This window comes from Miscanthus floridulus, chromosome 19, assembly GCF_019320115.1.
Source record: "Miscanthus floridulus cultivar M001 chromosome 19, ASM1932011v1, whole genome shotgun sequence".
Classification (NCBI taxonomy): Eukaryota; Viridiplantae; Streptophyta; class Magnoliopsida; order Poales; family Poaceae; genus Miscanthus; species Miscanthus floridulus.
Window position 1 is genome coordinate 44,812,863 of NC_089598.1, and position 15,591 is coordinate 44,828,453.

The following is a 15,591-nucleotide window of genomic DNA, read 5'->3' on the forward strand; positions in this document are numbered from 1 at the left end:
AACTTTAAATCACTTGAGCTCCTGAGGACCGAAAGTCTAAACTAAAATTTGGCCAACCAAAAAGAATATTTTAAACCATATAATAATTGAACTAAAATAATCTAAAGCATTTGTTCTGAACTTTAACCGACAAAATTTTAGACCAGAAAATTTGAACGGCCCTAGATCTATCGAAATCGAACCTGTAGCATGTAGGTGATTTCTAATTTGAGTTCTTATCGCAGCACTGAAAACCAACGGCGAAGATTGCTTGCTCGACTCGACCCCGCAACTCGTCTCCCACCTCGCCGAGTCGCCGCCGTGTGCCCATCTGCCGTCCTCCCTCCGCTACTGCCGCAGCCATGAACCCTTCCATGCCACCGCCTCCGCCCTCGCCGCCGACGGCGCGGCCGGAGGCGGCGTCCGAGCCCGACTTGTCCTCAGCGGAGGTGAACGGTCGCGCTGACCCTAGCACATCCTCCTCGATGCCGCCGCCACCGCCCCCAAAACCCGGCCCGCCGGCACCGCAGCTGAAGGCGGAGACGGAGGCGGCGGGGGCTGAGGGAAGCGCTTCCCCGAGCCCCAGCGTGAGCGACTCGTCAGCGAAGGAGGCGCCCAACACCAGCGGGCCCTCCTCCGGCAACACCGTGATGGAGGAAGCGGCCGCGTTGCCAGTGGAGCGGCAGAGGCAGCAGAGGGCGCGCGCGCCGTACTCCATTCCCGAGTGGAGCACCGCACCGAGTCACCCCTTCTTCCTTGAGGTGCTCAAGGACGGGACGATCGTTGATCAGCTTGACGTGTGAGTCTGCAATTCCCATCTTGTCATCAGTTCTCTGTTAATTTAGTGATCTTTTATTTCGTGATTTAGTTGTTGTTTAATTGTGTGAAATGAGTAGCCCTCAGTACCCAAACGAGCGTTAAGGTTGCTTACACTATTGCTGCTGAGATGAAGGTTATGTTGTTTGCTGGTATTACCAAGACTAGGGTTGGTGGAATGACCCGTATTACACATATGTTGCAGGTCCAAGAAAGGAGCTTACATGTTCGGTCGAATTGATCTGTGTGATTTTGTATTGGAGCATCCAACCGTTTCTCGATTCCATGCTGGTACATTTTAGCCATTCTCTTTATCAGTCTTGACTTAGCCATAGTTTGCGAAAGGAAGAATTGGTTATGGCACTGATAGAATGGTGTTTTCAAAATGAACCATTACATGAAAACGGCATCCTGTCGTTAGCAGCTAACTCTGTGAACCCATCCATCGAAGCCTACAAGCCAGCAGACATCTTCTTCCTCCATCTGTCTGCCACTTGCCCTGATCTTCTTCTCCTTCATACCTCTCTCTCTCTCTATCTATCTCTCCCTCCCTCCCTCTCACACAATGCAGGCCAGCAGCTTCCTTCCCATGACTCCTAGCCGCCGCCTCGTCCCAGTAGCTGGCCTGCACATGCTATTGGTTAAATCTCAACTAGTGATGGCGGACACTGACAACGTAAGGTGAAGTAGCAAATTAAGTTTTATTTGTTATGATACTAACATGTTATGAACAAGGCCATGTTTTTTCTTGAGGAGCTAGCATTTACTTAAGAAGCTTTAACATATGGATGTTACTATCCCTATATTTTAGAAAGAAATGTAAAAGCAAACTTGGTAGACTGGGTTAACACTGTTGCACATTTGATTTCTACCTTAAACAAGCACTTCTAGTATATTTCCCTTATATAAAAATTTGTTACTTGAAATGCTCTCTTTGTGGGCAATATTCCTCTTATTTTGATGTCTACAAATTTATGGACTTCGTCACAATGGATTTCTTTTTAGTGCCTAAGCAGCCCACTCATGAATTGCTTTTATGTCATTTTATTAGTTTTGCAGTTTAGAAATGATGGGAAGGTTTTCCTTTATGATCTAGGAAGCACACATGGATCCTTTATCAATAAAAGTCTGGTAATATGTATTCTGAATAAATCTTCTATGGTTTTAATATCTTTATACTTTACATAATGAAACTACATTAATGCATTCTGTCATTTCACATTGATTTTGAATCAGAAAGCAGTGTTGATTTGTGTTGGTAGTATACTTGCACTCATATGTTGCTGTACTATATTTATTTGTGGTGTTGCACTGCCAATTTACACTGTAAATTTGCCATGTTTATGACCTTACAAAAAAAATTAAACAGTTTGTATCCTATGCTCTGTTTTATGCCCATTCATCCCATTTCTTTTCGGAAAAAGGTAACAACAGATTAATTTGTCACATGTTCATTTTCTCTCGTACTCTTTACTTCTTTAGAGTCACATAAGGAGAATACACTGGGTTGTTGAATAGTATCTGCAATGCTAATGCTGTAATCTCTTAAAGTTAACCTTTTAGGGCCTGTTTGGAACACGGGAAAAAAAATTCCTGTTCCTGCGAAATTGAATTGATTTATGTGAAATTCCTGAGTTCCAAACATGCTGGCTGGCCTGTGTTTCTATATATCCTTTCAAATTATTGGACTTCCCTGTTTATTGCTTATTATACTTTTTGATGATATGAACTGAACTAACAGATCAAGAAGAAGCTGTACACAGAGATTCATGTTGGAGATGTAATTCGATTTGGGCAGTAAGTAAGCTTGTTAACTAATTATTTGCCCACTCCTTGTATTCTATTCTAGAGAACTTTCTTTCGCTTTTCTGTTTATCTTCTATTTTATAAACAGAAGTTCCTTCATAAATTGCTGCACTGTGGTGTTCATTTATTCCCAATGCTTTCTCTCTAGGGCTTCCTATGTCTGCATATAAACAACTTGGTTGCATACCATTCTTATTCCAGAGTTAAGCATATTCTCTGGTCAAACTAATACACACAACAGGCATTGGTAGTTTGATATATTAATGTTAAAACAGTGTTTATATTCGTGTGGCTAAAGCTTCATGGCTTCACCATTTCTTTTTGTTTTACTAGGGTTCAATGTTGTGTGGTGGTGTGAGTTTTGGGTGCGTTGTATATTTTATGTTCTTCTTGAGTTCTTGATTCAATGATAGTGCAGTTCTCTTGCGTATGCAAGAAAAATATCTACTGTGGTTATGGTTTACTCAGTATGCATATTAGATTCTGTAAAACTAGGACTGGATTATATACTTGACAATTGTCCTTCAAATATAAATAGAAAGTCAGAAAGGTTGCAGAAGGATATAATGTTGGTAAATAAAAATGCCACTTTTTATCTGTAATTTCGTGTCATGTCCCTGTTAGTTCTTGTACTAAGTTAAATTTGCTTTCCTTCGATTATTATAAGGTTGTACCTTTTGGGAACCTGTTTACATTTCTCTATTGATCTGGTGTCCTTTTTTTTTTCACTTACTGGGACTCACTTAGCTCTTATGTATTAACTAGATCATCACGGCTGTACATTTTTCAAGGACCATCTGAGCTAATGCCTCCAGTAAGATTTTGAAGCTCAATCAGCTCATCTACCACTCTTAATTTTTCTCATTTCTGAATATTTACTTTCTTGCTGTCAAAAGTGAATTGACAATGCAACAAGTAAGCCTGTTGCTCTCTATTTCTACTTCATGATGTTGCATCAACAACAAAGTCCTTTATTGCCAAGCAAGTTGGTGTAGGCTAGATACAAAACCCTACACAATAGTAAATAAATAAATAAATAAAACAGTAAAAATGACACAAAGGTATTAGTTATATTAGTATAATGAGAGTGAGCTCAGATGAAAAAAGCAAACAATATGGATAAAAAAGCAGGGCGGGGATTGAATGCCCAACCCCCGCTTCCGGCCAACTCCCTCGCGGGGGCCCTCCGCCGGCCGGCGCGGGGCGCACGGCCGCCTCGGTAGCCGCGGCGCCGCCCCACAGCACCGCCACCCAGCTTGCGGCCGTCTTCCTCGCGGGCCTTCGCCCTTCCGCACCCGTGCAACGGCGACAGCCGCACCTACAGCTCCGCAACTGCGCCGCATCGCCTCCGGCCACCTCCTCCGCGAGCATCCGCCTATACGGCCCTTTCTCAAGTCCCAGCAAGCTGTTACTTCTACAACGAGTCGCAAACGTACAGCACACGACGTTCTTCACAGCGATGGGGCCGGGAGGCACCTCTCCGGCTAGGTCGCATCTGATGGCTCGGCAACCTCCAGGCGCTCTCATCGAACTAGAGCAGGACCCTGCTCTTACAGAGCTGGTCAGAGAGTGGGACTTCTCCCTGGGTAAGCGCTTCGAAGCTGAGGTCGTGCACAAGTTTTCTTCCTCGGTGCATCATCCTTCTTCCTCACCGGATGGCTCTTTCTTCCTGCTCGTGGTCTTCAGAAGGTTTCTTTTTCGTCTCATTGAAGATTCAGTTGCTTTGGCTTTGCACTGCTGTCTGGGAGGCGCTCCCGCTGGTTTTCATGTCACTTACCAAAGTGATCGCCACTTCCGTTTCTCCGTCGCCTCCAAGCATGTTGGTCTGCTAATTCGATCTCTCAGAAGAATCACGACTGCTCATTTTGATGCCTATTTCCACTTGTGGCGAGACGGAGGTGATAATTGGGAACTTGAGAAGAAGCGTTGGGAAAAAGAAGAGAAAGCTAGTTGGACAACGGTGCTTAGTCCAAAAAATAAGCGCAAATTGATTTCTAAGACTGTTTCTTTCTACAGTAAGCTCGTTCAAGATTCCCCAGTTCGTAAATATCGTCCTACTGAGATTGGCCCGGTCATCAAGATTGGCAAGTTCTTCTGTCCTATCACTACTTCTAGCAGTGATTCGGTTTTCTCCACAGCTGCCTCTGGTCTTGGAAGGGATCCTGAGCACAAGCCATCCCTCAAAATCTCTCAGGCGTCTTCAGGTGTTCTTGGTGTTCACAATGTCAATGGTGAGCTTGATGTTCATATTGTTCAAAGTGTTCCTAATCAAGCTGCTAGCATTTATCAGGCCGGCAACATTGAGCAGGCTGCCAACTTTCAGCCGGCTGAAATGATTAATGATGGGTCTTATCCCCAAGCCAGCAAGAAGCCATCCCAGGAATTAATTGAGCTACCTCCTAATCGAGGTGACCTTCTCAGCTCCACTCTCAATCGTCTTCATCGCGTCTGCTTCAGATGTTTGGGTGCTGATCACTTCATCAAAGACTGTACGAGTGCCTTTAGATGCCTGTATTGCTATAATTATGGCCATCGAGCCAAGTATTGTGTTAAACGGCGTCTGGACCTTCGGCATAAATGGGCGCCAAAGAAAAAATCCCTCGCTGCTAACAAGGAGATTGAGTGGGCGATTAACCCCAATGCTCCTAATGACCCTTTAGTACTCAATACAGTCCAAGGCTCCCTCACGCGTTGCATCTCTCAACTGCATCCTTCACCTCCTTTCAATCCTATTCCCGAAGGTGAATTTGCAGGTCTGCCGTCGGTGACTGCTGACTCTCAACACTTCCATACGGGGGAAGGACAAAGCGGTGAAATCATTGTTGGAGATCAGCCTGTTGAGGAACAGAACGTCATTCCTGAAATTGGCCACCACAAAATTAGTTCTCAGGGCAACAACTTACAAATGGTGTGTGCTTCCCTAGCTGTTGTGTCTACCAGGGTTCAGAGAGAGGACATCACCAATTTGCTGCTTGAAGGTTTTAGGCAGATGATGAGCAATAAGATTAACACCCAAGGTTCAAGGCTCCTGGGCAGCTTGACTATTCCTGGCTCCATCATACACATTGACTTAGCTGCTCTGGGCATTACCTCGCTTGATATCACTATGTCCATTCTTGGTCAGGCCAACACTTTTGGAGTAGGACCTATCAACAATAACACCCCTGATATGAGGAAAGATAGGCGGCAGATCATAGCATCCTTCACCAGAACTCCTCCAATCACAAAAGTGTACCACAGAAAGAAGCTCAAAGGAAGGACTGAGAAGGAAAAGGATCAAGTGCAATTGAAAAGAACTCCTATTTTCTCTGAACCAGCGGACGATTACACGATAATTGATGACCATCTTGATGTACAGGAAAACACTGGCAAGAAAACTAAGAAAGGAAGGTGCAACACTCCTGTTTCAGTCAAGAACCTCAGAAGAAGCAGTCGACTGAACACTGCTCTTGATGGCCACAAACCCGAACAAGCATCCTCCTCAAAGGGCCCCACCACCAGAAGCAAGACTAAGGGCAAGAGAGTTGCTTCACAATCTTCTCTCATGAATAAGATTTTACTTCCTCATACATGCCCTGGCGTCGACTTTCCTGGCTTATCTGACTTAAAGAAATGTGCTGAAATGGGTTCTGCTTACCCTGAAATTCCTGTTGTTGAAATTCAGAAGGTGGCAATCCAGAAGTGCCGAATCGATCCTACGGAGGTGACGGCAGAGCTACTAACTGCATCAAGAATAGAGCTTGAAACCAATGAAGAGAGGAGTAGCCAAGAGAACATGCCACTAGTTATCAATGGATAGTGCCCCCAAAGACTTCTATTTCGACAGGGAATGTCCTGTGTTAAGCTGCTATAAAAAGTCTGTCCTGAACCTATTTTGGACGTGTTTGTTGTTTAGTTGGTGCAATACTTCTGGTCGTTGGACTTGCAATCTTCTTTGTCATTATCCTGGTAGTCCACAGACTTACTCGTGTTGGATTGGTGTCAGCTCTTATGCAGATTCAGATTTGGCTTATTTTAGCTGGGTTCAATATGGTTATCCTGATAACGCCTCCCTTTTTTGGTGTTGTGGCTACTCTTTGAATGGTGGTTTTCTTGCTTTATTATGGTTCTGTCATGATACTATGGTAGCCTGCCTAGGGTTGGGGTACCTTCGGTCACGCCACTTCAATTTCCATGGATTATAACAACCAAGGCAGCCATCAGAGTAGAAACTGGAACATTTTGAACTGGAACATACGTGGACTGAATTCAGATGACAAATGCAATGCGATCAAAGCAAAAATAGAGGAAAGTGCATGTTCAGTTTATTGTATCCAAGAAACGAAAAGAGACAATTTCGATCATAGCTTTATCAAAAAGCTAGCGCCTAAACGGTTCAACAAATTTGAATACTCTCCCTCAGAAGGAGCCTCAGGGGGCATCCTCATGGGCTGGAACAGTTTTATCTTCACAGGAGAAGTAATTCATAACAAGAAGTTTGCAGTCACGGTTAGATTCAGCTCTGTCCACAATGCTCAAATTTGGCTCCTCACTACAGTATATGGACCATGCCAAGGCCAAGCCAGAGATGATTTTGTTGATTGGTTGAATAATCTGCAAATCGACGAGACGGAAAATTGGATGATTGTTGGTGATTTCAACTTTTACAGAAGCCTATCTTACAGAAACAGGGATGGGGGCAACATGCAAGACATCATGGTTTTCAATGAAGTAATCAGCAATTTGGGTCTTTTGGAAATACCATTAAAGGGAAGAAATTATACTTGGAGCAACATGCAAAGTGTGCCTCTTCTAGAACAAATTGACTGGGTTTTCACCTCCTCGAACTGGATATCCACTTATCCCAACACTTTAATGCTACCAATGGCAAGGCCAACTTCTGACCACACACCATGCAAAATTCAGATTGGTACCTCAATACCAAAATCAGAAGTTTTCAGATTTGAAAACTTCTGGGTTGAGCACCCTGGCTTCTTAGAGCTGGTTCAATCAACATGGAACATCAATGTTAGAGCAACTAATAGTGCTACCAGGATTTCTGCCAAATTTAAGCTTCTGCGAGCAGCTCTAAAAAAATGGAGTAAGAGCCTATCCAATCTTAATGGCACAATTAAAGACTGCAACTTCATTCTAGAAATCTTGGACACCTTGGAAGAACAAAGGCCCCTGTGCATCCAGGAACACAACTTCAGGATCATCCTAAAGCAGCACATACTCAGACTCTTGAAATATAGAAAGGAATACTGGAAAAAGAGGTACACCATTAGATGGACTAAATTTGGGGATGAAAGCACAAGTTTCTTTCATGCGGCTGCTACAGAAAGGTACAGGTTGAACACCATCACAAGCTTAGTAGCAGAGGACGGAAGGGATGTTTTCGACCATCATGTAAAGGCTGCCATCCTTCTTGAGGAGTATAAGGGCAGAATGGGCAGCACATCAAAACCCACCATGCAATACAATCTGGACCAGCTAGTGCAGGAAAACAATAACATGGATCACATATCTACACCACTCACAACACAAGACATTGACAACGTAGTTAAGCAAATGACTGCTGACAAATCCCCTGGACCTGATGGATTCAATGGTTTTTTCATCAAAAGTTGCTGGCATATAATAAAAGAAGACTTTTATACTCTATGCTTTGATTTTTTTAATGGTGATCTGGACCTTCAGGCCATAAACAACTCCTTCATTACACTAGTCCCCAAGGTCAACAACCCCACAGGAGTAAATGATTTCAGGCCAATTTCTTTGCTGAATTGTGTGCTAAAAATAATCACTAAATTGATGGCAGATAAGGTGCAATCAGTTATCCTCTCTCTGATACATACAAACCAGTATGGATTTATTAAATCTAGAACAATTCAAGATTGCTTGGCCTGGACGTACGAGTATATTTATCAGTGCCAACATTCAAGAAAAGAGATTGTTGTTCTAAAATTGGACTTCACCAAGGCATTCAATACCGTGGAGCATAACACCATTTTGGAGATGATGAAACACTTGGGATTTGATGACAAATGGAGACATTGGACACAAAGGGTCCTAGGCTCAGGTTCCTCTTCTATTCTCCTTAATGGGGTACCTGGCAAACAATTCTAGTGCAAGCGTGGAGTAAGGCAAGGAGACCCTCTTTCTCCACTGCTTTTTGTCATGGCTGCCGACCTACTGCAATGTGTAGTTAATAAAGCACATAATCAAGGTTTGTTTGAACTGCCCATACCTTCTCATGAGGGAGCTGACTACCCAATAATCCAGTATGCAGATGATACAATTTTGATCATGAAGGCTTCACAGAGAGAACTATTCACTTTGAAAGGGTTACTTGAGTCTTTCTCCCAGTCCACCGGGCTAAGAGTCAATTATGGAAAGTCCTGCCTTGTCCCCCTAAACATGACGAATGAAAAGGCCCAAATGCTTGCAGGTGTTTTTGGCTGTAAAATTCAGTCCCTTCCTTTTACCTATTTGGGGCTGCCAATGGGTACCACAAAGCCAAGAGTTGAGCACTATGCACCACTCATGGATAGAACAGAAAGAAGGCTCACAGCCACATCTAATTTTCTTACACATGCAGGGAGGCTTCAATTAGTAAACTCTGTACTGTCATCCCTCCCCATGTATGCTATGTGCTCACTACAAGTTCCAGCTGCAGTCTTGGAATACATCGATAGGGCAAGAAGGCACTGCTTGTGGAGAGGTTCTGACACTAATGCTAAAATGAAACCTTTAGTAGCATGGAAAAAGTGTTGTAAGCCAAAGAAGAAAGGAGGTCTTGGAATTATCAACCTTAAAAGTCAAAACTCAGCCCTGCTTCTCAAACATCTTGATAAATTCTATAATCAGAGAGATGTTCCTTGGGTTAAACTTGTTTGGAGCTCTTACTACTCAAATGGGCAAATACCACATGCTTCAACTGATAAAGGCTCCTTTTGGTGGAGAGACATACTGAAGCTTTGTGACTTATTTAGAGGTATTTCAAGATGTACAGTTGGAAATGGCTCCACTGTTCTTTTTTGGTCTGATGTCTGGAACAACAACTTGCTCCAGGATAAATTTCCCAGATTATATTCATATGCAAAAAACAAAAAAATGTCAGTTGCAAAATTTCTTACAAGTAACACGCTGGATTCTCAATTCCACCTACCTCTATCTGAACAAGCTTATCAGGAATACTTAGGGCTCCAGGAACTCATACAAAACATTCAAGTACACGAAGATTCAAAGGACTCTTGGCATTACATGTGGGGAAATAGCTCATACTCTTCTTCTAAGTTTTACAATTTCCCATACAAGCATGTGTCCCCTCCTGCTCCATTCCTATGGATTTGGCAGTCCAAATGTTGCAACAAGCTTAGGGTGTTCACCTGGTTGTTGCTGATGGACAGACTCAATACCAGAAATATTCTCAAGAGGAAGAAGCACAAGCTTGAAGGAAACAACTATAATTGTGCCTTGTGCAATCACAATGTCGAAGAAACAGCTCTCCATCTCTTCTTCACATGCCCTTTTAGTCAGACTTGTTGGCAGCACCTTGGTGTTCAGTGGAACCTTGCGATGGATTTCTTCCATATGCTGTTGCATGCGAAAGAGGGGTTCTCAAACCCTTTTTTCATGGAAGTATTTATCATCAGTGCTTGGCAAATTTGGAAGCAAAGAAACAACTTCATTTTTAGTAGAGGCCAACCATCCTTCCTTGCTTGGAAAACAGGTTTCATTGATGAAGCTCGCCTACAAGCTCACAGGATCTCTGAAAACAAGCGCTCTCCCTTCCTTTCTTGGATAGATTTGTGTACATAGTTTGGTCCAGCCTGCCTCAGGCTACCTGTCTCCTTCTTTTGCTGCTGTTTTTTGTTCTGTCTCTTTTGTACAGTTGGTTCTTTTTGGTTTAATAAATTACTAACAGTGGGGGCTTCCCCTGCTGTTGTTCTTTCAAAAAAAAAAGCAAACAAGATTAAATACATTATGTTCCTCTTTTGATTTGGTAATACTTCTGATATTGTATTGGTTTATTCAATAGTAAATCAGGAAAAACGTGCTATATGATTTGTTTGCCTTTGGATTTCGACACTGTTTTTTAGGTTCTTTTGAGCAGTGTTTGGGCCATGGTTTGTAAGGTGTTAAGGTGATGCATGATGATTCACGCCCCCCCCCCCCCCCCCCCCCCCCCCCCCCTTCACAATGCCTAGGCACGTGGCGAGGCGACGCCATAGACACATCCTAAAACAAACTTAGAGTGTACTAGTTGACATGATCAATAGTAGTTCACAATTTCACACTCCACATTACAGAATAAGATAATGAGTAGTGAACAAGAAAAATCAGTATTCAAGGTCCAGAAGCTTTCAACAATCAACACCCAACTCTTGGCTCTAATGTCGATATCCATCATCATCATCATCATCAAACTCATCAGCATTGTTAGCAGCATCCAAGTATTCTCCCATCTTTTTCCTTAGTTCAGTGCCAGCCTGTGGACATGAAGTCACATCTCCATAGCCACCAGCTAGATGTTTGTTAAACCTCTTAATTCCTCTTAGAATCCTTTTGTCGCAAAGCTTACATGTCACCTTATCTTGCTCCTTAAGGTCTGCCCAATATCCATAATCCCATCCTGGATCATTCGAGTTCAGGGGCCTTCGTTTTGGATCATTCTTGGGATCATATGCAGCTGGACTCTCCATTATGTTGTTGCCTTTTTGGCTGCACAGCAGAGAAGTGCCAAGCACAACCAGTCAAGCTGTAAGATTTAAGCAGAGCCAAGCCAAGCCAAACACAAACAAGCACTAGAGCAGAGGAAGCACAGGCAACAGAGCAGCAGGAAAGGGAAGACCTGGACACTGGGGTGATGAAGATTGAGCAGGCGCTGACTGTAGATAGGAGGGGAGAAGCAGAGTCACAGAAGTGCGGAGACCGGTGGAGAGGCACAGGTCGTGCAACAGCGGAGGCACGCGGGAGAGGCGGATCAGCGGAAAGGCGGGGCCGCATGGATCGCGGACCAGCGGAAACGCACATGAACGTGGTTGCAGACAAGCGGAGATGCGTGGGTCACCGCCTTGCAGGGGATCTGCTCCTGTTTCTTCGGCGCCGACCTCTTTCCCTTTTCTTTCTCTGTTCCCCTCTCTATTGTGCCCCAATTAACTGATATAGCCGCTTGGAACCCTCGATTTCCTGCCCCATCACCCGGTTTCCCTATCGTTTTCTTGCCCGTCTGCCCCTTTTGCACTTCCCCCTTATATTCCCCGCCTGCCCATCCCACTTGCGTCTGTTCCCTCTATTTCCCATGAGCACACCCCTATGGCGGCCGCCTCCATCCTTCAGGACGCCCAGGCAACGCCATACACAGACTGCTAAGGCGAAGGGGACACACAGGACCTGCACACGCCTGGATGACTAGGCCACACCTTAAGAACCATGGTTTGGGCTACAAAGGGTTCTGAAATGTGTCTTATAGAAACAATTTATTTCAGTGGTAAACTAAGATATTTGTCAAAAAATGTATGGGCTGTTTTATATGGAATCCTAGATAGTTTAGTTATCCTTCTGTAATTGTGTTGTATGTTCGCTGTAACTGTTAGACTTGATGTCTCTTAATTGTGTGAGACCAATCCATTTTGTCATGAGGAACATTTTCAAATTCTGTAAGCACCTGCAACCTATCCTATTGTTTCAGTTTCCTATATTCATTTGCTTCTTTTGTATGTCAGGAAAAAGACTTGCAGAAGCTCCGGGATGCTAGAATTCAGCAAGATATGCTTGATCGTGAAGCTTCCATTTTACGTGCAAAAACTCAAGCAGCTTTGGCAGAGGGAATCTCATGGGGTATGGCAGAAGATGCAATAGAAGAGTCTGCAGAGGTTAGATGTTTGTTTACCACAGCTGGTTGTGTTTTTAGTTTCAGATGAGAGCTTTTGATGGAGCTATTCTCAAGTTTAAGCTGCACACCACTTTCCTAATTCAGCTTCATATATTCCTTTGTGTTTTTACTGATCATGTTCTTGGATCTTAGGATGATACAGATGAAATTACTTGGCAAACCTACAAAGGTCAGCTTACTGATAGACAAGAGAAAACTCGTAGCAAGATAGTAAAACGAATGGAGAAGGTAAGCACTTGTACTGAAATTTCATATTCTTGTGTATGATTGCAAGTTCTCATTTATCCCGTAATCTACTGGGGGGAAAAATCTAATATTGTTTCATGCGAATGTGCCAATAAATACTAGGACTCATACACAGCCTTTTCCACTTTAATTTTCAGTTGATACTCTTTCAAACATAGTCGCCAGAAACCTGGGTCGACGAGTGATGTGGATTGCAGGTCGCAGGTATCTAAAAATGAAGGTCAAAGGGTTTGTTGGGATCAACTGATCCCAACTAAATTGGGTTCATGATAGGTGAGATGTAACAGGCCATGCACAAGTTAAGATTGATCACAAAGTAAAAAGAAAGTGGAAAAAAGAGAAAGAAAAGTTAAATTGGCTGCTATGTGCTGGCCCATACAGCCCACCACTGTGACCCTAAGCCATTCTCATGACTAGCACAAGCACACCATCTCCCTTTTCCCTTTTCTCTCTTTGTTCTCCTATACGCAAACAAGTGCTGCTAGCCACAAATTGTTCACCTCTGGCCAGTTTCACAAACCATTACTAGCAACATTGATTGCTCATGGGCTCCTCTTTCCTTGCGCCCTCAATTATTTTCCCTAATTTGCTTTGGCTACTGAAACGTACTCAAGCCGGTGTCGATAGTCCTCTACAGGGTCTGTGGGGGTATAACCCCAGATACCCACCGATTAATCTACTACCGTGGGCATACCCCTCGGTAGACTTCCGACCATATTTCGTCGACAGTGGCGCGCCAGGTAGGGGGTGTGCGTGCTGATTCCATGGCGAGCCAGATGGTCCGCTTCCCCAGCTCCATGGTCCTTCTCGAGGCAGACCAGTCATTCACGATTGGATCTATGATCTGGGTCATCGGCGCCAACGGCGACGGGGAGATCGTGTAGGCGGTGTAGAATCACCCTGCGCCGATCGTGCCAACGTCTACAACATCTAAGATCCTGGCGCCTCGTCGCTAGGCTAGGAGATCCATCGACTAGGATGATCTAATCGCATCTGTCGATCGGGTCACCAACGTCTTAGCCGAATGCCTCTCTCATGGAGTCGGTCTTAGATCGATCTACGGTGAGCGACCAAGTTCCTGCACTCCGAGGTCGCCATGCCGCTACGACCGAGCAATCTGCTCGGCCGCCTCGTCCGGGGTGGCAAGATTCCAATATGGTGATCACGACTACTCTAGAAGGGCGCACGGTGCGACATCGACCACTTCCTGCCACCGGCCTGCGCTTGGTCGATTATGAAGCCTCGACGGAGAACATGCCGAAGTCCTATCCTTTTGGGCTGGTGGGTGCAGGATCCGCGTATCAAGATGCTGTCCACCACCTTTTCATCGACCACGCCGAGTGCGACCACATTGACGACCTCTACATGATTGATCTGCCTAAGGCCGATCAACCTGCGCCCGTGGTGAACATGGTGGCTGTTCGCCAGATTCTAGACGACTCCATCCACGACATCTTGGAAGAGAGCCCCGGGTCATACTCCGAGGGTTCCACCGAGACCGTTTCCAGTTGCCCCCCCTTCCCGCCAGGGTTCGGGGGCGAGATCTTCCATATCAGCCACGACAGCGTCACCAAGGACGGTGAAACCGTCGACGAGCGCAATGCTCGCCTGGTGAAGAACGCCGACCGCCAACGTCATCGGGACAATGAAGCCGCTCGCGGGGCCGACGGGGATCCAAACGCCCTACACCGCGTCCGCCGCAATCTCGACGACGAGTTCGACATGGTGGGCAACCAGCCGGTGCAGCAGATGCCAAGCGCCAACGTCGCTCAACGAGCTGGCTAGACTCCCATAGACTCCGGAAGTTGAAAAGATCGCCGCGCATGTTAAAGCGGCCCAAGTCCAAGTCAACGAGATCCGGAATCCTGCTCCTTCCTACTCGACCGCGTCGGCACGCAACCGTTGTACCCGTGGCTCTCGCGACGACAGGGGAAGTCAGCACCAGGGCTCCGAACGCCCTCGCTATCAAGCGGGGCGGCCCCTATCTCTATAGAGGGGCTAGAGGAAACTATGAAGGGCACCAGGACCAAGATGGACGCCCCTCTTGCCCATTGGGCGGCCGAGGCGACCACCGCAACATCAACTAGGAGGTCAATCAACCCCTGCCGCACGATGTTCGTGAGCGCATCAACACCAACATCGACGTCCGCGATCGCATCGAGAACAACAAATCCGCGCACCACGACGCGGAAATCTAACGCCGACAGCAGTACGACGCCGAGCACGGAGCACCTAGTGCCGCTCAAGCACCGCCCGTCGCCAACACCGCCGGACTTCGTCTCTTCACGACAAGACTGCAGGCCGTCCGGTGGCCTGCCAGCTTCAAGATCTTCGGGGTGGATACATACGACGGCAAAGCCAATCCCGAGTAGTGGATGACACTGTACGAGATCGCCGTGCACGCTGCCAACGTAAGCGAAGATGTAATGGAAAATTATTTGCCTATCATGCTCAATCAATCTGCGAACAACTGGCTCCTCAGCCTGCCTAAGGGTTGACTCCATCGAATCTTGGGAGGATCTCAAGAAGGTTTTCATTGCGAACTACATGGCCACATGTCAGCAACCTGGCACCAAGTACGACCTGGAGAAGCTTCATCAAACCTCCAGGGAGCCCTTGTGCAACTTCATCAGGCGCTTCTCGGAGACAAGGAACTGCATCCCCAACATCAGCGATAGTGAGGCCATCGCCGCCTTCACCAAAGGGCTCCTCTACCACGAGCAGCTCCGCGCGAAGTTATATCGCAAGAGGCCGGTGACCATCGGCGAGCTGCTGCACACAGCAAACGCTTATGTCGACGCCGAGGAAGCTGATTGGGCCTCCCGCCCCGAGCGGCAGCAGCATCGTAATGACGACCGTCGCGA

The 15,591-nt window shown here is 45.7% G+C and overlaps 2 protein-coding genes across 2 annotated transcripts in view; both read left to right on the forward strand.

The window, feature by feature from the left end:
• Positions 1-231: 231 nt before the first annotated feature.
• The window catches only part of LOC136529031 (uncharacterized), a 36,793-nt gene continuing 21,433 nt past the window's right edge, over positions 232-15,591 (forward strand). Inside the window, exons 1-7 of the mRNA XM_066522061.1 lie at positions 232-778; positions 1,001-1,086; positions 1,847-1,926; positions 2,537-2,592; positions 3,367-3,415; positions 12,312-12,461; positions 12,614-12,709. Of these exons, the coding sequence (XP_066378158.1) occupies positions 342-778; positions 1,001-1,086; positions 1,847-1,926; positions 2,537-2,592; positions 3,367-3,415; positions 12,312-12,461; positions 12,614-12,709 (954 nt within the window). The 5' untranslated portion in view covers positions 232-341. The remainder of the gene's footprint in view (positions 779-1,000; positions 1,087-1,846; positions 1,927-2,536; positions 2,593-3,366; positions 3,416-12,311; positions 12,462-12,613; positions 12,710-15,591) is intronic.
• On the forward strand, positions 7,027-10,539 carry LOC136528593 (uncharacterized). The gene is made up of 2 exons (XM_066521556.1): positions 7,027-8,191; positions 9,182-10,539. Exons 1-2 carry the CDS (start codon positions 7,027-7,029, stop codon positions 10,402-10,404), a joined length of 2,388 nt encoding a protein of 795 aa, XP_066377653.1. The 3' UTR covers positions 10,405-10,539.

Coding starts and splice junctions, on each gene's coding strand:
- LOC136528593 (XM_066521556.1), top strand. CDS start 7,027: ATGGGCTGGAACAGTTTTATCTTCACAGGAGAAGTAATTCATAACAAG. Junction 8,192..9,181: donor TGGACCTGATGGATTCAATG/GTTTTTTCATCA, acceptor TTACACATGCAG/GGAGGCTTCAATTAGTAAAC.